At 42.0% G+C, this 24,811-nt stretch overlaps 1 protein-coding gene across 1 annotated transcript; it reads right to left on the bottom strand.

Moving 5' to 3' along the window:
- Positions 1-1,263: 1,263 nt before the first annotated feature.
- On the bottom strand, positions 1,264-24,354 carry PLB1 (phospholipase B1). The gene is made up of 17 exons (XM_032183815.1): positions 24,310-24,354; positions 24,080-24,151; positions 23,269-23,352; positions 21,425-21,485; positions 20,657-20,715; positions 17,677-17,735; positions 15,946-15,989; positions 14,700-14,799; positions 13,274-13,325; positions 11,611-11,691; positions 10,399-10,464; positions 9,756-9,850; positions 8,489-8,570; positions 7,059-7,163; positions 5,933-6,028; positions 2,325-2,399; positions 1,264-1,838 (listed from the first exon to the last, which is right to left on the bottom strand). The coding sequence occupies exons 2-17, from the start codon at positions 24,110-24,112 to the stop codon at positions 1,620-1,622; spliced, it is 1,311 nt and encodes a 436-aa protein (XP_032039706.1). The 5' UTR covers positions 24,113-24,151; positions 24,310-24,354; the 3' UTR covers positions 1,264-1,619.
- Positions 24,355-24,811: the final 457 nt, after the last annotated feature.

The raw sequence follows: 24,811 nt of genomic DNA, 5'->3' as shown, positions 1-24,811 counted from the left end.
CAATTATTGAGCTAAATAAATACCAGCAGTTAGGATATCAGGTAGATGGTTAATGATGCACACTGATGACAGGCACGGGGAGAGCAGCGGAGATGGGCTGTTTGAGCTTATGCCTGAGCTGCGCTGAAACAAGATGCAGGTGCTTTTGTTTTGCATTCCAAATATATCCTTGTTTGGGGCTGCATGTAGAGCTCCCAAACTCAGACACACCTGTGGAGAGGATTTATGCAAACAACAGTCCTACCAGTAACAGTCCAACCTTTGAAAGCAGATCAAAGAAGGGACGAGTAGAGCTACAGCTCTTGAAACCTGACCATACCGTTTGTATTTACCCACCTCTTTTTATCTCTGCAAGAACAATGAGTGAAATGGAAAAGGGAGGACTCTGAACACTTTCTGTGTGTGCATAGTGAGCAGGTTTAGGAACCCCAGAACATTTTTTCCCCTGAAACAATTTAATTCTCAACTCATTTGCATTTATGGAGTGGAAATGTTGAAGCCTCACAAAAAAAATCACACCATTACAAACTACACTCTGGCTTCAATAAAATAAAAATTAAAAGTATTTGACATATGAAATAAAGGTTTTGAAGACAAGAATACAGGGAGTCTATGTCATATGATCCATGCTAGTAGATCAGAAATTGACCTGCAAGTATAATACAAGGAATGTCTAACTACCAGGAAAGTTCTCCTCTGAACTCCCGATCAGAAGTTTGAAAAAACTTTGCAAATTCTTGGAGAACAACCAGGGAGACTCCAGTCTGGGAGACTTGAACATAGCACAGATCCCATGAGAGCCAGGCTAGGTTACCCATACCTACCTCATTTTTTGTTTAGATCCCCTACTCCACTGCTAGTGAATTACTTCTTCAGGGGAAGAGCCATTCTGGACCAGCTGCCATACAGCTATGGGGCAAGAAGACATGAGACTAAACAATTGAGCCCTGCAGAAGTGATGTGCATGGCCCAACTCCACATCCAGCCTCAGACAGACAGTGGCTTGCGCCCAAGGCAGTGGACAGGGTGCCCAGCACTGCACCACAGATGCTACATGGATGTTCTGGGTTGCTTAGAAGTTGCTTGAAGATGTTTCCATGGCATGGTATTTTCCTGTGTAGAATGAACTTAGCTCCTTCAACTCAACAGTCTTGCTGGAATCTAATATGTGAAATTGCTGTTTTCCTTTATTGCACTTACTTTGGTATTAAGGAACACCAGGTTACAATCATGGACTTGAATCTAACATTTTATATACAGAGTTTTATGAGGAAAAAAGGGCAGATGTGCAAATAAGGTGCCAAGGTACATGAACAAGTTTTCTTGCTTCACGAAAGCAATTGTCAGCCTATGTAATATTTATGAAACCAAGAATTGCATCTCGGAATCAAAAAGCTTTAACACTTTGAATGGCATTGCCCACTTCACTGACCTGCAGAAGCTAAGTCCCACAGTGCATTTCTGATCAATAGTATTGGGCCCCCAAATCCCTTGGCTAACCAAGAAGCTCAATTAATGTCCAACCTTTTTTTTTTTTTTTTTTTTTTTTTTTATGATGCTGGTCTCTGTGTCACACCAGAGAGCAGCCTCAGCAGAACCAGATGTTTGTTCCACTTGCTTTACAGAGACGTTGTTTTCATGTTCTTTTCTGTTTCAGTCTCTCGTCGGTGTCTCTTGGTTCTTCTTGACACAGCCCAGATGAGTGCAGAACCCACCAGGACTCCAGCTACCGCTGCCACAATGACAGCCCAGTAGGGCACCGAAGGCTCAGTTTTCTCCGAGTCGGGCACTGAATTCCTGAATCCACTGTTCCTCACCGTGGAAAGAAAGGGTTTCTCCTACAAAGGGAGATCAAAGGTTTTACTGACCACTTGGCAGGCAGCGTTCAGACAATATACCATCACCCCTCCCAGAGATGCAAACTGTCAGTCTCTAGACAGACCGTCAGCTGTTTCTGCCTTCTGTCTTAGCTCAAGCTATTTCCTGCCCTACTGCCTGAAAGTTCCTAGAAGAAAAAAAAGGAGAAGCCAGTCCAGAAACAGCACTGATGGCATCATTTCCAAATCTGTTTGCTTCAGGCAACCAAATGGAAGTATGTAGACTCATTAAAACCGGCTTAAAGTAGAGGCTTTCCACTGCAGTAAGGATAATTCTTTTGCATTGAATCCTCAGTATAATTTCCAACATGTAACAAAATAGGAGCATATTTTTGCTATTTAAAACCTTCACAAAGATATTCTTAAAAAAAAAAAAAAGTTATCCATAAGAAGAAAAATAAAAATGGACAAAGGAGAGTATGGGCTGGCCTCTCGGCCTTTACTTACTGGGGTTGGACACTTGAGTTTTGATCTGTCATAGGTAAAGTTGTTGTAAGTCTGCTTTTCACCAACTGGCTCCATCTGAGGAAGGGAAAAACAATAGTAAACAATGAGTTTTTTTCTCCTTGGTTTCCTGACTTGGGTGGCTACAACTTTTCATCCAATCTTTAGGTTCTTGCATCAATGAAGAAGTGCGGGAGAAGGTGCATAACAGGAAAGCTTCCCAACATTTTAATATTGATGAACTAAAGACACTGAGAATCTGATGTACAGTCTGCAGAAAAACTCCCTCAGGAAGCAAGGAACAGGAGAAGCCTTTCCTCTTTTTGCACTAAGTGTAGGAGAAAATAACCTACTAGCACATACTCTGCCAAAACAAAGTGGTTCACTATGTGCCCAGGACTGCCACAGACATCTCAAATGACAGTATAAACCACAAAAAGAAAACAATCACATGACAGAAGCACAGTACTGAAAGAAAGATGCCTAGGTGTCATGGTGGTGGAAGCAGCTCCAAAAGCGATGCAGAGTTACAGAGACGGGATAAGACAGTACCAACCTTTGCAGCCTTCACTCAGACAAATAATTCCCTGGGAGTTCTAGCTAAGGCTAAGTTCACAAGACTGCAAGAAGTGAATTAAACAGAGCCTTTTGTATCATCAGTTGTCAGCAAAGCTGCATTAACCGAACATAGGCTCACTTTGAGTCCATTTCAAATGCAAAGTAAAATATGTCCAGGCTAATGGCACAACATCTGTGGTTGGCAAGGACTCCACATGCCATCCGTTACCATAGTTAAGCTAACAAGTAGGAGCCTGATCAGTCACGTTAACTGAAGTGTTTACAACTGTGTATGGACATGCTTGAAGTAATGACTTGAGGACTGGCCCGTAGAGGACTGCAGAATTGTCATCCAGCAGTTCTGGGAATACAGTGCAGAGGGCTGCTGTTGCTTCTGCTGCCCTGTATATTCACATCTACTGTTCTCAGGTGATTGAAGTGTCAGCTGCATGCTGGAGAGAAACAACACCCTGACAAACCCAACACAATGTGCGGAAAAATTCCAACTAATCAGATTCCCATACGGAAACACTGGGAATACTTCCTCTCTCTCGTCTGGTAATACAAAATAGAAACAGAGACTGAAAAAATCAAAGGAGAGAGATGAACCAATGCAAGATGCAGGGTCTGGTGCCTTACGTATTAAAAATATGACTGGAGAAGGGAAGAAAGCTAGGAAGTTCAGAGAAGATGAGAACAAAAAACAGTGCCAGGTTATGCTGATTGCCTTGGGGTCCTGCTGGACTCAGGAGTCCTAATCATTTGCCCTGCCTGCTAGTTAATATTGTGGAGACCGAATTTGGTAGTCTTATTGCACCTTAAAGTGAACAGCTCAAATTCCAGTGTGATTATTTGTAAGATATGTGGTTCGTCTCCTGTAATGTTCTGTCTCACTGCTTATTTGTAGGTAATTGTAATGCTGCCCATGATAGACCCCTTGGTAAGGAGTCTGGCATAGAGCAGGCAAAGGATGATATGATGCAAAATTCTGCAGCGAGCTTTTTTTTTTTATTTTATTTTTATTTTTTTTTTTCCCCCACTTCAGCTCTGTGATCTGTACCTCAGGAGCAGCATTAACTTCTGAGCTCTGAAGATGACAGCACCCTCGAGCCCCTGAGTGTACAGAACAATTTCTTGAAGAAACACATGGCTCTTCTAAGGGCATGTAGCAAACGTGGTGGCTTAACACAAACTAAACATGCTGTCTGTGTGCTCTTCTCCTGGGCCAGGGGACCGATGAGGTGGATTTGCAACCAAAGGGGACCTGTTAAGACTACAGCATTTTCTGACTTCAGAGAGCAGGAGCATGGTTTGCTTTGCATGAGGCTGGAAGGGCAGAGATCTCCAGGGTGAGGGAGAAGCTTCCTAAGCCATCCTCACCCATGCATACCCACGCAGTGGCCAGGCACAGTCTGGCCCTTTGTGTGTACTGACAAGAATCCATGTCATTTGGCCATAAGCCTACTGCTTGCTGAGCTTTTCAGGGAACTGAAAAACAATACAGCCTCACAGTAAGCTTGCACAACCTCTCTGTGCATGGACAGCAAATGAAAAGCCAGGATGTGTTATAAGAACTAGATTTAACTAGGGAATAGTCCAATCAACACGAATCGACAGAGCCCTGTGGATTGAATAGTTGTACTTTGCATTAGTAAGAAGCCAATCTCCACTACCCAATAGAAAGCTGTGTCAATATTCTTATGTGCGTAGGAAATGAGTGACAGTCTGGACAGAATAAAACTCCAGTGGCTTAGAAAAAGGACTGATCGTGATTCAGGAATGAGTAATGGCTGACAGGAACACCATGTGGCAACAAACCCACTTTAAGGCTACCATATGCCCAGGTACTGCCTCTTTCTCCTTGGACTTGCAGCCATGCACAATTTGGATGTTGGTTGCATTTGCCAGAGGTTTCTGGGCCATTGTCAGCCCTGCTAAAGCTATGAAGCCTACCAGGCTGCCATCAGCTGGAGTACCAGACAGTGAAGCCTGACATAGAAAAACAGGCAAATTGGCGGAGTGTGTACAAATCTATTATTCAGCACAAGTGCATGTACTGTTTTCTGTAACCCTGGACCTACAGTTCATATGCTGGACTGGGCAACTGCATAGATTTCTGCCCTGGATTTCCCAGCCCTTATGCTGAAGTTCATTCTGGAATATGCTCCAAGTTTCTTATCTTGCTCAAACTTTTAAGTAAAGTGAAAAGAAATTCTCCTCCATTTATGCCTGTTTCTTGCACAAACCAGGATACTGCATTTCTGCTTGCACAGTGTGCTTGGGAAGTGCTGTTTGTAAGACAAGAGGAGGAAATGTCCCCGTGGCATGAAAATGCCATAGTCTTCCTTCCACTATGGGAAACAACATAGTTCCAAAAGTGACTGTTACCGTGGAGTTATCGAGTCCAGCATATGCCTCTTACACACTGTGCCAGCACTACTCAAAAGTTACCATTTCCCCTAAAACAGCAGAAGGAATGTGACTGCAAGTAGAGGAATCATAGGTATGATTTCAGTCCTGCATTAGTTTCAGTGACTCTGCTAGAACTGCCTCAGATATTAGAGTGGGTGGTACAACATGTCCACACTATTAATGGCAGCAAAAATTAAATCACTTGTTTGTTTTCATAATAAATCTAACAGACTTCACCGAAGAAAGGCAAGCTCATTCAACAGACATTTTCAGGAAGCTGCAGGACTGCATGTTTAACTGGGCTGATTTTTGCTTTAGTGCATATTAATTACAAAATCAAAAGGGAATTTTTCTCCAGAGTACGTTGAAGCTCTCAGGGTTTCTCATTTTGAATGAGCAACAGCTTATACAGTTTTTTTAATGAGCAACAGCTTATACTTTTTTTTTTTTTTTTTTTAAATTGCCTTGGGTTGTGTTCCCAAGCAATGCAGACTGAGAAGGATCTCAAGTTCAGTAGTCCTCCTCTTGTTAGCAAGAAACAAAACTGATATGCTCACTGTTTTGTTTTGGACACTTTTCTCATGACCTTTTGTTGGGACTCCTACCCCAAGCACATGGGGATCTGCTTTGTAGCCACTTACCATGTTATTCCAGAGAGCCATAGCCATCTCAGCATAGCCTTTTCTGCTGAAATGAAAGCAGTCTGCAGCAAAGAAACTCAGATCTGGTTTGCCATCCTGTAATAAAAGCAAAATACATTTTTAAGCTCACTTTAAGCTTTGAGACCTGACAATATCTAAAAGTGTATCCAAAAAGTGCACTGAACTTGCCGTACCCCTTTACAATTTTGGTATCTTCCTAAAGGCAATATGCTTATGTTTTGACAATGCAGATGAAGTTTGGTGCTTCTAACTGTGGGCAGATTACCACATCTTGAGATCTTTTGTGTAATGCATCCTGCTCAATTTCACACTGCAATTTCGATAACAAATCTAGACTTGTCATTATACCAATATTCACAGCTCTTATGCTGACCCTGCCATCGAGCAATGCTCCGCACTGAACAGAATTATTTAAAAAAAATCTGATTGCTTATTTTCGCTTGTTAAACTTCCACAATTCAGACACAGGCTTAAAATCTTTCAGGTGTTGAAACTTGTGCTGAATTTCAGGAAACATCAAAAACTGTGGGTTTATCCAGCTGAGGCAAATGTCTGTCTTAGGGAAGATCTGCCCAATCACTGTCAAAACGATAACCATTCTTTGGACTTGAAGGCTGGCAGAACAAAACAGGGATGATATGACAAAATAAGTATTATGTAAAACTGAATAGTTTTGACCAGGATTCATGCTGAGAATTTGTCCTTTACTACAGAGAACATGCAATGCTAGAGCTGGAGAAAAGAAGGGAGAATCAGCCTTTGACTTCAAAGGCTGCTTGCTTTTTCCAGCCTTGGGTGAGCTAGGGATAAAGCGTACTTCCCCATGTGCTGGTTTCCATGTGAAGGTAATCTGAACATATACAAAAACCTAAATTGGAAAAAGATTGTGGTGAAGGCCAACTAAGCCCTCCAACAGCGGAAGCAAAAGGGAACATGCAATTCAGATGAAACTAGAGGGGGCCTACATTTTGTGTGGCCACTGCACACGTTTGTGTGCTGCTAGACTCTGCTAAGGAAGAAAAAACAGTCCTTGCCTTATGGATCTTACTGATGTAGAAATCAAGACACTGGTCCTTGCATGATGGGAAAGAAAAATGGGACTCACCCTATCCAAGGGCAACACGGTGTTTCGGAAAAATGGCTGCACAACAACTGCAAAGTCCTCACGCTGTTCGTACCGACCACTGTTGACCAGCTGTAAGGCTTCAGCCTGTATGGAGTTGCAAAGTTAGAAACAGAAAAGTAACTCGCAAGGCTCATCTACCATTTATCAGCTATCATAAAAACATGCATATCATACTTCTTTCAATGTAGGTAAGCATAGCTCATTAGTACAAATCCAGCTGAATAGGACTAAGCTTTCCAGAGAATGGCAAAGAAAATAATTTGGAAGAGATTTTCATGAGTAAAATGCAAAGAAATGAGGATAATTTGAAATGTAAAGTTGCTTAATTGGGGGGCAAAAAATGTATTTCATACCTCACTTATTGAAATCAGTGCTTCACAAGCACAAGAAGATTAAAGTTTACAGAGAATTAGAAAAAGGAGTATGACCAAAATTTTTAGAAGTGAAGGATGAGTTCAGAATGCCAACTTGAGCCGTTCAAAGCATGTTTAATTTTTCAGAAAGGTGTGCTTGAAATAAAATAATGCATAAACATTGAAAATCACCTGTTACTTTTGAAAACTATGGGCACAGACATTCATATAGATAATAAAAACATATAATTATTACTTTCCAGCTTATGGTTATAAACTCTAAGGCTCCTGGTCATGTCTCAGAACAGTTCTAGACCCATTCCCTTAGCTAAGGAAAACATTCCCCTGGATAGGTTTATACGAATGTTTAAGGTCCATGTTTTCCAATATGGACCTTTTGAGCAGCCACTGCCAGAGACAGAATGGAGGAGTGGAGAACATACTGTGATCTGATAGAGCAATCCTTGTATTCACAGGAATAATGATAGAAAAATCTTCTGCTCCAGTGTCTACTTACAGCCTTTGTTAAATTTGAGTGAATCTTAAACCCTGAGGCTACGAAAAGTTAACTCTCGGATAGCAAGCTGACCCATGGTAAGCTATCTGTGTACTAACTCTTAGCCCATGCCAAAAGAAAGGAATATCAGGTTAGTTTAGTTCATTTTCTTTGCTAAGAGTTATGACAACAGAGCTGACGCAAGGTCATTTGTCATCCTTGCAGTGGCATGTTAATTCATGTGAGCTGTTCAATGGATTCATAACAGACACGTATCAACAAAACAGCCGTCATCAGTAACTCCTTTTCAGCTGTCCAAACAGCAACTGGAAACAAAACTGGTTTCAATCTGCTGCCATCTCAGAACTGAGCTCAAATCATAAGGCAGCAAAGACTTGCACTGCTGCTAGCCAGCTAGCAGGCTAGGGTTTTAATTAAACTGTAGCCGAGCTATTTCCAAGTCACCCCTCTCAGTTCTGAGGATGTGTGAGAGGAAGAGGAGTGAAATAAGAGATATGAGACACAATAGAAGATGACCAGTTACAGAATCAAGGTGTTACCTGAAAATCTCTGTTAACTCTCTTAATTTCTTGTAGTTCAGAGGAGTTTTCCTTGGGGTTTAAGAAGCACGGGCAAATATTCCTTCAATGAAAGAAATACAAAAATTTAAAGCCAACCCAGAGTAGTATATGCAGTGTTTCAGCAATGTGTCTGTTCAAGAATCTCAGAATAACTGCTCAAAGTTTACATGCAGAGAGAGATCCTCCTTGTTGACTTACGGAAGGACAGATACTTCAGAAAAAAAGTTCTTATTGAATTAGTTTTCAGGGAACACTTGTCACAGACAGTAAGAGATGCAAGACTCACAACTCTTAATAATCAGGTAAACGCACTTATGTCACACATTAGCAGCATATCATGTTTTCCAATGAAAAAAATAACACTACATAATGAATCCAGCAGAATTTCAGAAATCTGGGGGTTTAAAGGTAAAAAAGATAAATTGTTCACATGATCTGACTCCTCAGACTACTTTGTTTCATTCTGTTACCCCTAGACCAAGAGGTAATAACCTGTAATTCACTGAAATACATCCTCTAAGAAGGTGCCTAGCATTAATATGAAAACATCAAGCAAGACAGTCAATTCACTAATTTCCCCTCTAGTGTGTTCTAGCAGTTTGTCAACTCTATTATTAAAAATCCGTGCCTTACTTCATTTGAATTCAGTAGGCACCAGCTTCCAACCACTGGTCTGTTACACCTTACTCTGCTAGACTAAACATCCTTTTTATGTCTGTGCTGACTCCTCTGAAGGTGCTGCTAATTTCTAAATCTATTCCCTCAGTTGTCTTTGAGATTTTGGCTTCCTCCATTTGGTGGGAAAAGGAACTCTTGGTCATGCATTGTGCACTGCAGCCCAGCCTGCACCACAGGTGATGCAGCACTGAATGCAAAGAGAGGCGTCAGGGATGTCAGCCTGAGCTGTTGAGCAGTGAACAGCTAGGTGAAAATGGCTTTGAAGTGCAGTGCTATGGCAATTGTATAGTGATTTATGCTGTGATATGCTGCCTTAGAGCTAAGAAAAGCGACGACTGACTGCAATCTACAGGTGCATGCCTTTTAGCTGAAGTATTGGAAGAAGTAATAGAAAGTCAATGCGAACTGGTGTTACTCATCTAAGGGCAGCAATAAAAATGGCTCAGAAAGCTCAGTGTGGCTATCTTACTGTAGTGGCAGTTTGGACTGATCAGAAAAGAAAAACACACCAAAAAAAAAAAAAAAAATCCAAGCACTTTAAAGGTGAAGACCTGTTCTGCTCACTTACATTGCTGTCAGAGCGCACTCTGAAGAGCTTGCTGCGATCTGACGCAGCCCAGAAATCTCCAGTATCTCCACCATGTTGACAAAGACTCTTGGAAGCTGCAGGGATTATAATAAACAGACATACCGAGTCAGAGAACATGATACCACTACAAAGCGAGAACCAAGTGCCATCCGCAGGTCAGTGAGTCAGTGCAAACTCCACTGGCTGCAACCAATGGCATGCGCAAGGGTAATGTATAAAGGGAGCGGGAAGGAGACGTATAGTGGATGTCAGCCAAAAAATCCCTGGCAGCTAGCACAAGCTAGCTGAAATGCTGCTTCACTCCCTGGGGCATTTTCATTTTCTCTAGGGTAAATGAGACTTTGCACAGTTGGTTTAGCCAGCAGAACCAGCAGTAAGGCTGGGATATGCTCGGTCCATGGCAAATAGACCATGCAATACATTTTTCCTAAAACTGCAGCCCACTGTCCAGGGTATTGTCTAACACAAGTTGTTAGGTTGCTCCTTAGTGCTGCATTATGGCTCCAGCTATTTGGAAGATAACCTCGTATGAAACATAATCACTGCAAGTCTATCAGAGCTGAGGAAAAACACCAGGGTGCTTGCCAGGAACATAGCTTGCTAGGGTATCTTAAAAGTTTACCTCATCGTAGAAAACATCCAGAGCGTCTTGGAGGTGCTTTACATAGTTTTGCACTGAATAGGTTTCCTGTGTAATTAAAAAAATCAAAATAAAATTGGATCAGTTTTCATTTAGTAACTAAGAAGTTTAACTGTTTTATCTGAACAGCTGAGTCCATAGACTGTCTAGTAGCGAGGTGTCCCATGGGAAGATATACCAACTCAGTGCTCCTTTCTCCTTCTGATGGCAGATATATTTTTGGATCAAGAGGTTTATGGCCACGTGCACAGAGGTTGATAGTGCTTGTATTTCCACGGCACTAATGTATTCACTTAATCTCTGCAGAAAATCCAGAGGTATAGAATAGTTGTGGGCAGAGTCTTTCCCTGATTAATCACTCCATAAACAACTTCTTCAGATTTCATGTTGTCTTTTATGGGACCCAGACCACATTACGATCAGAGCAATACATTTCACGGTTTGTTGGGTTTGCTTTTTTGTTGTTGGTGCTTTGTTTTTGTTTTTGTTTTTAAACTTCCAGTCTGGGGAAACTGATATGAAGGCAGCCAGACCCCACAAAACCCATTGGCAAAACAACTTTGTGAGTGTAGTTATAGAGGTGCAGCCATGGGGGCCAAAGAATGCCTACAGCAGTCTCTATGGTCAGTTTCTAAAGGAAACTGACCATAACTGAGAGAACGATCCCCAATTATCTCAATGAGCTGGGGCCCAGGCCCTCATAGCCTGTGTTATGGGAACCTTCTCAGAGGGGATGGCTGCTGGCAGTGAGGTAAGACATCTTTTTCACTATAAACTGATGGTATTTCATTTGGTGTCATTCTGAAGTGAGAAATGGGCATCCCCAGTAATAACTACATGGAGGCACTTCCCAGAATAAAGCTTCACTTGTGTCCCCATAACAACACACCAAAGACACCACGCTGTCTTGATTACTTTGTCCAGCTGAGCTGGAAGAGCTCTTCAGTTTATATCTTTGTTCAATATGGGGAAGATGGATGGTTCTTAAATAATGCATTACTCTGGAGCTATGGTGCCCCAAAATTAAAAGCTGTGCACTTCTTGCTGATACAATACAGATGAAAGGAGCAGTAGTCCTAAGTGCTTTTTAAACCAAGAGGAGCTTTGGCTCACAGAGGGAGAGAAAGGTTAAATTTCCAGGGCTGGTCACCTGCCAAGCACCCAAACAAGCATGCCTGCTTCAGAGATACAAACCTTATCAAAGCAGTATTGACACAGGTCATTGCCTCCAACGAGGATAGTGATCAGCTTCCAGTCCTCCTTGAAGTTAATTTCCTAGCGGCACATAAAATAAACAGATTTCAGTTTCCATCGCTTAGGCATGTAGAGGTAACATTTACAGATGCAAATGCAGAGGGTACAGACAGCCCAGCAGAAAAGAGGCACGCTGAGTTAAGACAGCAGCAGAAAAGCGGCTGTCTGGGGCTACGTGCGAGTTATTTGCTAGCCTAGCTGCAAGTCACCTTGGCTTCTGGAAGGGTATCCCCTCCGGCAGACAAGGACTGTCAGGGTGGCTGAGCACAGGACGTGCGTCTGTGGCAGCAAGCGTGCTGAAATAGATACCAGCCTCGGGTCAGGGACAGGCAGGGGACATTTGCCAGCCACAGCCAAGCGCTGCGGGCAGCGTGGGGACAAAGAGTGCTGGGAGGGGATGCTGGAATGACCTACGGGAGCTGGGGAACTGGAGCCGCTGGGGATCCCTGCCAGCTGGGCAAATGTTGCCCCTGTAGCCAGGAGGGGAGAGGGGTGCCCCAGGGAACAGAGCAGATTAAAATAGAAGAGTCCAGGAGGCCGGTGACTTCACTGAGCTCATATAAGGGCAGCTGCAGCATCCACGTCACCACAAGCTAACAATAGGCGCTGCTGAGAGCTGGATCTCATCAAAACATTTTGTAGCTTTCAGTACAAAGAAAGGAATCAAAGGCAACTATTTTTAGAGCGGTGCATTTACATAACAAACATCTGCGAAAGGATCCCAACAAATAGAGAAAGGGCCTGGGAATCACCCATAACTCCGAATTTTCCTCCTTCACCAACACTTTGCTCAGAAAGCTTTTCATGAAGAGGAAAAGTGTGGCACGAAGTTAACCCTCTTCCTTTTAAAGATGTGCAAAAAGCAGTGAATACAACAAAGACCCAGAGCCATGTACTATTTTACTGAAGAGCCATGCCAGCTCCCTTCACTCTGCCAAACAATTGGTAACTGACAGTGGGGCTAGCATGCAGCATCCATCAGCAGTGCTGGCACACAGAGACACATGCTTTAACAAATCCTGCTTATGCAGTACCTTCCTTTCCCATTCAGCCGTAGCCAAGGAGCACCAGGCACTCAAATTCCCTTACAGGGAATACTCTGGAGCAACAAATCACACCCAGTCAGACACTCAGACAAATTCAGCCCACGCTTGGAGCAGGATAGCTTCAGCTTTCTCCCATATTTCCCTCCTAAACCTCAAACTACAGCACCTGGCACTCTGTTAAAAACGAGCTGCCTTTTTGGTGGGTGCCCCTTGCAGCCCTCAGCAGCAACAGAAGGTTGGTCTCCAACACTAGACCCCTGGCCAGTTCCCCAAAAACCTTGTGACGTGGCAGGGATTCAGCCCATCCTGAGGATTAGTCTCTGCCCTGTGTGTCTGCACACTACCTGTGTGGCTTTGCATGGGTAAATCTTAATCTCCTCATAGTAATGACTAGTCCCTGGCACACCAGAGACAAGGACACTGATTTTTCTTTCATCCGTAAAGCACTCATCACTGCTCGAATGTCCCATCAATTAGTCATCTCCCAGAGACCACGCGAGCGCTGAGGGGCAGCCCAAATATCCAGCCATGATGTTTCTAAGGAACAGTCCACTTACCGAGCTGCTTCTCATTAGCTCCACCAACTCACGTGCTTGGGCTGACATATTGCTGTAGAGAGAGGACAGAAGCAGTTTTGGTGCATGCTCTGAAAGCACATCATCGTTTTGCTCTCCCACTCCTCACTTCAGGGACCTTTAGGAGCAGCAGAAATCAGTGCAGAGAAAGTGATGCTTCAGAGGGAAGAGCAAGTAGAAGGACCATGGAGCAGCATCAGCAGCACAAATAATCTGATCCAAAAGGGCTTCAGTGAGGATGGCTGCCAAGTGATGGGCAACTGGGATGGATTCTACACATCTCAGAGCTCACTTAAATGCATTTTGTTTGGAGAAAAACATGAATGCCCACATGTACAGAGACATTTAGCTGCATAACTCCTTTTCTAGTTGTGTGTGTGGGGAGTCTGGTGCTTACACAGAAGCTGGGCACCTAACCAGCTTTCCTGACCTGGCCTTCAATTCCTACAGCCTGTCACAATGCTGGAGGATATTGCTTACACTGTGGAATCACTGGGCTGGAGATTCCCAGCTCAGCTGTAGGCAGGGTGCAACACCCACAGAGCAAAGCACAAGCCATGCTGAGACACCAGCTGGAGACTTGAGCTCCTGACATACTGGGATGCAACTGTGCTTGAGCCCTGCCTATTTCCAGCAGCTACATAAATGTGGCTACATTATTTGCACTCCCAGAGCCATAATGACTGTGCTGAGCCTTTGCTCAGGGCACCCATGAGGTATTTAGTAGCTGCATAGGCTTTGCTAGCTACCCTGAAACTCTCTTGCAGTAAATTTAATGACTGTTAGAGGTGTCACAGGCAGTCTTGGAAACATTCTGTGAGTATCCATAGAGCAGGCAAAACATGTGCAATACAAACTTTTATATATTTGAGTTCGTAACAGACTAGCAGAGTTTTCCTTCAAAAAGGAAGAGGAATCAATTCCCAGCTGCTCACTCTCTTTGAACTAAAACCAAGGATAGTTTTTAATGCCGTTAGGGTAGCAGTGGGCCTCTATTTGTTAGTTTGGGGCACGTTTCCCAGAAGTCAAGGAATAACTGAGAGATGGTCATGAACTTTTTCTCATTACAAACACAGCCTGAAAATGAAGCAAGGAGCTGCATACCAAAGGCTGGGCAGAAAAAGGTACCAATAGAATAGGAAGCATAACTAAGGCACTGACTCAGAAATTCTGCACAAAGATCGAATGAAGAAAGGGAGTTTGTCTCTAACTTAGAAAACTTAAAAATTAAATCCCCAAATACTGAATTTAAAAGTATATAATCAGTAATCAAACCACAGAAACATGCACAGTACAAGTAAGCACCATCAGCATTAACTCAACCTTAAGATACAGTTCAAAGATAATCTGCCAGTCCATCATTTCTCTGCTACCCGCTTTACCCTTTCCTGGCCGCAGTTGCACTTACCGTGCAGTGGCACCTTTCTGTGCAACGTTGAATCCAGCTGTTTCCTTACTGCTACCAGTGGAAAAGCCAAAGATGTTTGGACTGAATTTTTTCAAGATATCTTAAAAAGAGAAGACGTAACGTTCAACCATCCACAGTACAACCAGCATTGTTGCTATAGACACACCTGCCTCGGAGACTTCAGTACGAAATTATTTCTCCCTGTGGCCTTGAGGAGCCAGGGTCTGGCAAGCCTTAAATCACACAGCTCCCAGGGAATTCACCATTCTTGAGTATGAATGCTGAAGCAATCATGGTTCCTTCCCTTCATGTAACAGCAGCAGATGCTCCAAATACAGCCCTCTACCTCCTGGTCCTCCAGCTTCTCATTAAGATAATATTTATAGCAGAGAAGTGAATTATATTCATGTTTACAGGCTTCAGTGAAACCCTCAGCAGTGAAGCATGATGCCTGAAAACTATTATTGTTATTGTGTCTGTAGTGCTGTCTGAAACCTCTTTGCAGAGTCTCACAGTGCTGTATACATAATGAAATGTATTTTCTATTTTTCCTTACACATGATGTTCGTCATGTTACATATCAGATCTCATTACCAACAATGTCAGGTATTTTCAAACTGCTCCACAGCACGGATTGTGTATAAATAGAAGAACCACTGTGAACCAATTCCCCTCTAATTTATAGTCACACTGACCACTTAGTGGTTTCTATGGCAACTACAGGAATCAGTTACGCACAATGCTACGACAAGAAATTTATAGTATTTTTAGATTTTTTTCAATGTGATGTACCAATTCAAAATCTCTGGAAGAAGTCACCAGGAAACCACAACTTTATCAACAATCTTTTCTAAGTGGATCGCTAATTGTTTCATAACTCTTCATTTGCCCACAGCCATTACAGTCAGTCATTGGAAAGCACAAAATGAAATGAAGGAACAGATCGGCCAGGAACTTCTGCCACCTTCAGCACATTTACTCCTCATCATTTTTATCAAAAGGATGCAACCATCACATGCAGATCCTGTGATGCGGAGGGGCTGAATCAGCTTTACGGCTAGGAAGGTCAGTCTGTGTTTCAGCTGTGACTCTCATGAACTGCTCGTATCCACAACAGATGGGCACCCCCCACTGTTTGGGAGGAAAGCGTGATCATTTCCAGATGTTTCCTAGCATCTGCTTGGACTACTTTCAGAGTAATTACTTCCCTTGCTTTACACTCACATCAGTTTTCCAAGATACTCACTAGGTAAAGTAGTTTGGGTCTCGAGGGTCCCATCACCTCCGATACTACAAAGGGAAAGAACAGAATCACAAAGTAGGATTAGTTCGGCAACCATCTGTCTTGCTGTCACCATATGTTGCTGTAGCAGCCCAGGAAGGTAAAAAGACTAACCTCAAACAGGACTATGAATATAAACCACAGGACAAGTAGGAATTCAGGGGAAGTACTGAAAGGAGATTTCAGATTAAATCAACCAGGGTTTCAGCTAAGGTAGAAACTATGCCAAACTAGGAACTGAGCATAGCGGAGAAATAATTTTTCATATGGACATGCTGGGATGCCCATCAGAGAAAGGCATTTTTCCTCACCAATGTTGCTCCATGTGACCTTGTTGAAATTACATTTGTGTGCAGTTATGCATAGAAGAGAGACTGCATTAAATGCTCATTAGCCACCTATTTAGGATTCTGCAGTGTTGATTATGAAAAAAAGCCTCTGCATCTACCATTCAAATAACATCTTTGTAACAAGCCAATACTTTCTTATACCACCTCTGTCAGACCCTCTGACATGTCTATGCTTGCATATACATTTAGGGTGGGGGTAGGGTGCAGAAAAGAAAGATGAATAAACATATGCTTGCTTATCTACCATACGTACTTTTGCCTACATGAAATAGGCAGTTTCCTTCCACTCTACTGTGGACATGGAGGCTCATATCCACTCTAATATATAATGTCATTGCCCACTTTGTAACCACAAATATATTTGGGGTATCTTCAAATCAAATATATTTGGGGTATCTTTGGGCGGCTGAGGGAGCTGGGCTTGTTCAGCCTGGAGAAGAGGAGGCTCAGGGGCGACCTTATCGCTCTCTATGGGTACCTCAAGGGAGGCTGTAGCGAGGTGGGGGTTGGCCTGTTCTCCCACGTGCCTGGTGACAGGACGAGGGGGAATGGGCTTAAGTTGAGCCAGGGGAGTTTTAGGTTAGATGTTAGGAAGAACTTCTTCACTGAAAGGGTTGTGAGGCACTGGAACAGGCTGCCCAGGGAAGTGGTGGAGTCACCATCCCTGGAAGTCTTCAAAAGCCGTTTAGATGTAGAGCTTAGGGATATGGTTTAGTGGAGGGCTGTTAGCGTTAGGATGGAGGTTGGACTCGATGACCTTGAGGTCTCTTCCAACCTAGAAAATTCTGTGTCTGTGTGATTCACTGAATGTGCATGCGGTGTTCTCACCGTGTTTGTGCCAATTCACACTCACTCAGATTCTCTAGTGTTAGACACTGTATTAGATAATCACAACAACAGCAGCAATATTTTGAATAAATTCCGGAGGGACTAGTAGGAGGTTGAGATAATTTACTCATATTAATAATCTAGTACTGCCAGATGGGGGCACAGGAGCCTGCTGGTAGCAGTCAGGTCTGGTTAAAAAAAATAAGACAAGCAAACGCACACAAAACTAACAACACAAAAATCACTCCATTTCTCTTCCAGTTCTGATTCCCTCAAGTCCTTAGCCAGCAAAATCAATCACTCTCTGCATCCTACCCTACCCCGATATTTACTCTCAGCAGGGAGAAATTGGTATGATAGAAGTAGAATTTAGCTACTACAGCTGTGTCAGCACACCCCTTTGCATGGGACATTTCATTTCCATTTTTTTTCAGTATGTAACTACTCAACCAGGTGACCTGCACTTTTAACTGAGTCTGTGGACAAAAATGCCAGAGAGGAAATGAAGAGTTTTTACCTCCAGGAAAGTCCCCTCCAGTCTGTTTGTAGGTCAGTTGAGTGGGCTCCTACAGCAGTCTGGAAATGATGGAAAGAATCATTTATAAAATACTAGAAGAAAAAGGTGCTACAAGCTTAGGTAGGAGAGACAATGTGATATGAAAGTGCTGAAGGTAACATTATTCTGCATACAGACATTTTTTTCTTCAATATCTCTGTTATAGCATAAGTGCTCCATGGTCTCATTAACCAACATACGCTGCCCCCAGTCAGCCCTGCATCTCCTACACTTCAAATTCATGGCCTTCTCCTCATATTCAAAAGCATTTCATCTAGTCAATAGACCTTGGAGCATCAGAGATACAGCCCAGCCAGAGGGCATCAGGCTGTAAGGCCAAAGACATATGGCCTTGGAACTACAACTCTAATATTAGTTTCAGCAACCCTAGGGGACCCAGATTAACATCTACAGCTTTCTATTTGTTTGGATTTTTCTAATGGAAAATGTTTCATTCTGGCATTTCCTGAAGAAAGCCGATTTTGAGAGACTTAATAATCCAGGAAAAAACACTGATGAAAAATTCCCTGCCAGTTTAGCTGTAAATAAATCAGTAGAGGAGCTGGCTTTTAATCTGCCAAGAAAACAAATCTTTGGTGCAAAACCCACTTTACTCTTCTGAGACCCAGTCTGCTAGTCTAACACACAGACTTAGTGAGGTGTAGGCAGGCTCTTTTTTTGCCAACACAGATAAGCGCGTTGGCATATCTATTGCTTTCACTGTGCAATGGTGCTGGGAAGTCGGACAGATTCATTTCCAGCCAGTGACATGACAAAATTGCTCAGCGTTTCATTAATCTCCAACTGCATCTAGACTGAGAACAGTCTTCTTGCAGGGTGAGCTTTACTGTTATTATTATTTAGTATAAAGAAAAGCCACCATAACAAAGAAATTGGTGATGGATTTGAGTGCTCACAGGACTGGGAAAAGAAGCTTATTTAACTTAAAAAAAGAAAAAAAAAAAAAAAAGAAAAAAAAACTTCTACCAAGGTCAGCACCTGCAGTTATATAGTTTATTAATGGTTTAATTTCAGTTTGTACTCCTCAGAAAGACATGTGTCCTAATTTCAGCTGGGATAGAGTTAATTCGCTTCATAGTAGATAGTATGGTGCTGTGTTTTAGGGTGAAAATAGCATTGACTGTACTGAATCAAGGCCTTTTCTGCTAGGTGTGTGCAGGAAGCTGGGAGGGGATGTAACCAGGACAGCTGACCCAAATGAGCCAAAGTGATGCCCCATACCATGTTATGTTATGCTGAACAATAAATATGTGGGGAGTTGCTGTTGCTCAGGAAATGGCTGGGCATCAGTTGGCTGGTGGTGAGCAATTGATTTGTGCATCACTTGCTTGGGTTCTATTTATTCTTCCCCCCTTCTTTTCTGATTATACTGTTCTTATTTCAGCAGACAAGTTCTTACACTTTAACCTTTTTCAATTCTCTCCCCCAACCCATAAGGTGGGGAGAGAGAGGAGGGGAGAAGCAGCAACTGTGCTGTGCTCAGCTGCTTTCTTGGTTAAACCACAGCTTCATGGTATCAATACAGCCCTGAATACTGACTGCATTCAGGGCTCCTCTGGGAAACACCAGGAGGAAGAAATCAGTGCCTTAGTGGACCAAGACAGATCTTTGCTGCAGTCCCTCTGCACCAGGGATGGTTATGAAGTACAAAGTATGTGTTGCTGCTGGCTATAATAGACTTTTTGTGTGTGTGCAAATGTGTGGATGTGTAAGCTTGTGTGATAAATACCATATTTGTGTCCTTCCCCCCAGCCCCAGCCAGTACTACTTCCCGCAAAAAATGTCACACCTTCCTGTAGCAATGGCATCCAATAAGAATTGCATGAATAATGGCAGTGTGAAAATTGCCTTGCTCAGCTGTTGAGACAAAGTCCTCAAGCATCAGTCTGGCCCTTATTGTTAGGGATCTCTGAGAAATTTCACATACTGAAGAATGAAAATTTAAAGAAGAGATGTGTGCACTAGGGGGAGGAAATCAAGCAATCAATTTTAAGTGTTGTAGCCATGGATAGGAGGGAGGGTTGCAGGATCATTACTGAGGTCTTCTAAGAAAAGCTCAAAGCTCAGTAAGCAGGAAGCCAGGATTACATCAGGAACACCAAAATCAGTTTTCAGAGTTAATGAGGAGGTGAAGACATGCACACCTGCCAGTTGATAAGCCTGACCATTTGAAGGCTCTAGTCCATTCAACTCCTTCTGAACTCTACAGGAGCTGAAGCTGCTAGAATGAGCACAGGTTTAGCTCAGGAGTTAGAGTTCATGTTGACACCAATATTTGCCTTCATCCCATGCCAGAACAATTCTGTAGTGCTGTGTAATTTCAGAACTTTTTCCTCAAAAAACTTAAGTACAGATCTGCAGTATTTCCTGTTATTCTTCTTCTGGGGCCTTTATTTTTCTATGATTTTTTTTTCCCCGCGTGCATTTCTCAATACATGGCATACATCATAGTTAAAACTGAAAGGTGCCTAATCCAGGAAGCAACAGCTGAAAGCAAAATTCTGATATACTGAGATGAACTATCTCAAGAGAAAAGCACTTTGGCCAGCTATCAGTTATTTCCATAGGAATTTACAGCAAGACCTCTTACTGCATGAAAAATGCCTCTTGCTTGTTCTTATGTCAGAAAATACTGTTACTATAAGGGAGACCTCTTCCTTTTCAAAAACACTTGAATAGATTCTGTGCAATGGAGAATATGATCCCATTTCTGTCCTGGCCTGAATTATTCATTACTGGATTACACAATTGCCAGTGTCACTCAGATCCCTTCAGGCTATTTGTTCTCAAAGGGGCACAGGTAGATGAGCTTTGCTTTGCCAAGCCAAAGCAATTTGCTTTCTGCCTGACACAACTGTGTATAGGTAGAAAGCAACACTTACTCTTCTCATTCTAAACCTGGCAATACCGCAGTACTTACTGTCAGGGAATCTCCCAGTGCACCAATGACTTTGATGTCAGCAGGTTGTAGCTCATGTACTGAAAGAGGTAGGAGAAAAATCATGATTAATGATAACTGACTCAAAATACTTTTTATCAGAATAAATAGCAGAATAAAGGTCCAAGTCTTTAGTTCCAACCTGATGGTATTTTTACAGACTTTTAGGGAGAATGAGCCTCAAGTTCTTTGTACCCACAAGGCAAAAGGCAAAGCTTCTTGCCATTTGCTTGCAGCAGTGTACTCAACCAACAAGGAAATACAGGCTTTAAAACAGCTTTTCATATGTAGGAAAAGAGTGAAAATGGATTAGATACGTTTAGGGTTTCTAAGGTTTGGGTCATAGATCAATACTTTCCATTAGCAACCTGCCCATAAAACCTCCCAGTTATGAACAGCACTGCTACTGTGCTTTCTATCAGACACAGCTCGCCAGGTAAATCACACCTGCTGAGCCGCTAACCAACCTAGGCAATTTTAATCTGACATGTTGCTATATATAATATATGGATTTGATAAACATAATTGTATTTATCCACAGAGAGCACACCTGCTGTGCTGTAAAGCTTGTCACGTATGGCAGGATGGACTTTCCTGCTTTGAAGTTAAATATATTAGCTTTCATTGTTTACTTTCTACCTAGGATTTGCAGTTTCAAGATCTTATTGATCTTGAAAAAACAAAAACAAACAAACAAAAAAAGGTGAAATCTTTCCTGTTTGGGATTTTAGCTCATGAGTTCACTCTCACCTGATGTTGGGACACGACTGGATGGAGTCTGTTCTGAACAAGACAGGTCACTGCCCCAATTCTGAAATGACAGTTTATCGAATTGTGTCACGTTGTGGTTAAAAGACAACATGGAATACACATATCGTTTAATTGTACAGTAAAGGGCAAAACCAAATTCAAAAATAGATCTTGTTTTGGTGCCTATACAGCTGAAGAGTCATAGAATCATAGAATCTTTTAGGTGGGAAAAGACCTCTAAGATCAGTCTGTCCTCTTCTTTGTGGAATGCTGTCCAAACATCAATTACTTTTGGTGACATTTTCTAGCCAAAACACATCTTTTTTATCAAAGCCAAAACATATCATGTAGAAATACTGCTTATAACAACAGTTCCATAAGAAGAATATATTTTTTTCCCTCCTCTACAGCCTGGAGATTTTGTCCATGATCTAGGAGGTAGGGTCTCCAGTTCTGAAGTACTGTCTAAAGAGATACCAGATGTAAATCCAAAGAAAACAGAAGTAAATAGAAGTTACATTATATTCATCTATTACATTATTACTACTTTCTATGTACCTCCCTATTCTTCTCCTGAAAACTTTCAAAAATTGCTTGTTTCAGTGAACATAACATTTTAAGAGAATTTGAACCCTCTGATGTTTCAGAAAACAGAACTGTCAGCCTCTAAATAATTAGATTTTACCATACATTTGTAGGAGATATCATAGCTATTATGTTTATTCCACCATTAATGAAACGATGTCAACCACATATCACTAAACATCTTGATTCACCAGCAAAAGCATCTGATGTTGCCCATGCTCTTTGGTAGTAAGCAACAATGCAGAGATGACAGTGAGGGAAAGACTGTTCTCCTATACAATGTGTAATAGGCTCTACAATCCAACAGCTAGTTAAAGGATGCTTCCAGAAGTTAGAAAGGATAGCTGAGAGTATTTTTAGATCAGAGAGGAAGCTGTTCTTTTACTCTCTCTACTGCTTCTTTACTTTATCATTTCAAAAGCTATTGCCATTGAGATTCAGTAAGTGCAAGAATTACCCATTAAAATTATAATTTTATCTCTACAGACAAAAATCCTATTTCAACATTGTAAACTATGGCTCGTTGAAACCATATTAGCAGTTGCTCTTTGCAACCCTCAAGACTCACAGAGATTTTCTTAATTTAGTTAGGTATGAGGACCCCTGGTACGTCCAGCTAGCCCAGTCCACTTTGACTGCCATCCCCAACCATACTTGTATCACCAAAACAGAGCAACCCTCGCAGAAAATCTGCGTGCCTGCAACCATTTGTCACGAGCAAGTTACTGCCCCATTTCCTCAAGTCCTACATAAAGTTTGTTTCTGCAGTTTGTTTAATCTGCCCCGTGGTAGTTGCTCGGTCATCATGGAAAGTGAATCCTTTGGAGGACCAATCCCCGTCACCTCCTCTGCAGCTGGCAGCAAATCCAATAAGATGACTGCCCTCTACAGGTTGAGCACACTTGAGAGCATGGAAGTACAGTGGCTCAAGAAGAGTCCTCAGATCATTTGGGTACTCAGGATCCTAAGTTCTCTTCCCCTACTGTTAGGGATGAGTTAATGATGCACCTTGGGTGACTTACTGTAGAGAAAAGTTTCAATATAATTGCACTGACTGATACAATTAATTTTGTCTGCCTTCTGGGAAGAGTTTAACCTTTATTTACATAGAAAACAATGCAATGCAAGATAGACTTCTCTGTCTGAAAACTGTTAATAGGTTATTGCATTTCTAAATTCAGGATGATGTGTGAACAGTCACCAAACAGGGACCATTTTGCATAGTTTGTCTAAAATGCAGCAAAGTATGCAACAGTTACCTCTGCTGGCTCACTGGTGGGAACCACAGTTGGAGTTGGATTGGTGTAGTTGCTATTTTTATATGTTGCCAGGAAGGGTTTAGCCTGGGAGAAAGAATAAATTAAAAAAAAAAAAAAAAAAAAAAAAAAAAAGGAGAAAGAGAGAGAGAGAGATTAGGCAAAAAACACATGGAACAATCCAGAGCAAGTGACATCAATAAACACCAAAAAAGTAATTGTCTAAGCTGCAAAAGATGTATCTATATTTTGTAACCATGCTCCTTACTTTAAAATTCAGAAGCAAGTTTTTGTTTAGCACCTTATGGCAAAAATGACATATGCCATATCCTGATTAGCAGTTTAACATTCCCCTCTCTTAAGCTTTCCACAAATTATTAAACATTATTGGATGTTTAATTCTTTCAAAAGACACTGATGTAAGGTCTGGAGAAACCTTGACCTATGTCAGCAGAGGGGAATAAACGATTGACTACTATATGGTGCTCTCTTCCCTGCAAAAGAGGCCATACAGACTGCATAGATGGTTTTGTCCCCTACTAATGGAGCCTGTATTAATGAAGAAAGGCACATTTGTTTAGGCTAAAACTGAAAACACGTAAATCAGCATGTTCTCAGTCAGCATTCACTGCACAATAAAAAGCCGAGGGATACCAGAGAAGGTACATTGATAGCACCTGCTCATTCAGAGGTAAGCAGAGGAGGAAAGTTTTCAGCAAACTTGCCCCAGACATATTGAACCCCTGCTGTCTGCAGGCCACACAAGTATGTACGGCTGCCTGATGCCCATCTTCCACGACATGGGGATATTTACCTGAGTCGGGCAGCTGAGGACAGTGTCAACCATGAAGTTAAATGAGTCAGCTTTCTGGCCTACAGGCTGTAACTAGGAGGGACAAAAATAAATAAATAAGCAAAAGTTTGTAGCTGTCTCAGCTCATCTTGCATTTGTATAACAATTCTATCCAAAAGAATCTAAACACACCTTTCAGTTTTTTGTTTTTTTTTTTAAATTTTTTTTTTAAACTGCCTGCATTTACAGACCTTGATTTACCCAAAGCTGAAATGCCTTTGCTCCTCAGAAGGAACATGGCAACTGAGCAACAAAACAGCAACTCTAGAAAGAAGTTTAAAATGGGAAGTGGAGAGCTATGCTGGATCAGCTTAAACTCCAGGATGATTTTGGCAGGCACATGAAGTACCTTGGACTTTTGCCAGAAGGCGAGGTTGTAAACTGTTCTCTTGCATAAAAGAGAAGACACTAAGAGTCCCTCAGTTTTTATTGCTAAATTGCACGATGGCAGCTCCAAGAAAAGGCTGTTTATATGTAGAAGATTAAACAAAATTTAATTAGAGGTACTGCTTGATGATTGCAGGCAATCATTTTAGCTAAGACATTACCCCAAAGTATAAAGAAGTTACCATTTGGGATCTAAGATACTGCGTCGGACTGCATGCATACTCCTACTGCACTACAATCCTAAGCACAATGAGTTTGCTTAACCAATCTTCATGACTCATTGTTACCAAGTTTTATTCATTTTCA

Source organism: Aythya fuligula, chromosome 3 (genome assembly GCF_009819795.1).
Source record: "Aythya fuligula isolate bAytFul2 chromosome 3, bAytFul2.pri, whole genome shotgun sequence".
In the NCBI taxonomy this organism is placed as follows: Eukaryota; Metazoa; Chordata; class Aves; order Anseriformes; family Anatidae; genus Aythya; species Aythya fuligula.
This window is presented reverse-complemented; position numbering and strand designations above follow the sequence as displayed.

What these genes read in the sequence shown, in the direction of transcription:
- PLB1 (XM_032183815.1), bottom strand. Translation starts at nt 24,112, where the DNA reads ATGGTTGACACTGTCCTCAGCTGCCCGACTCAG. An exon ending in TCCTCAGCTGCCCGACTCAG is followed by an intron (nt 23,353 to 24,079) that starts GTAAATATCCCC and finishes TCTTTCTCCCAG; the next exon opens with GCTAAACCCTTCCTGGCAAC. An exon ending in TGGCTCTCTGGAATAACATG is followed by an intron (nt 2,400 to 5,932) that starts GTAAGTGGCTAC and finishes TCCCTTCCTCAG; the next exon opens with ATGGAGCCAGTTGGTGAAAA.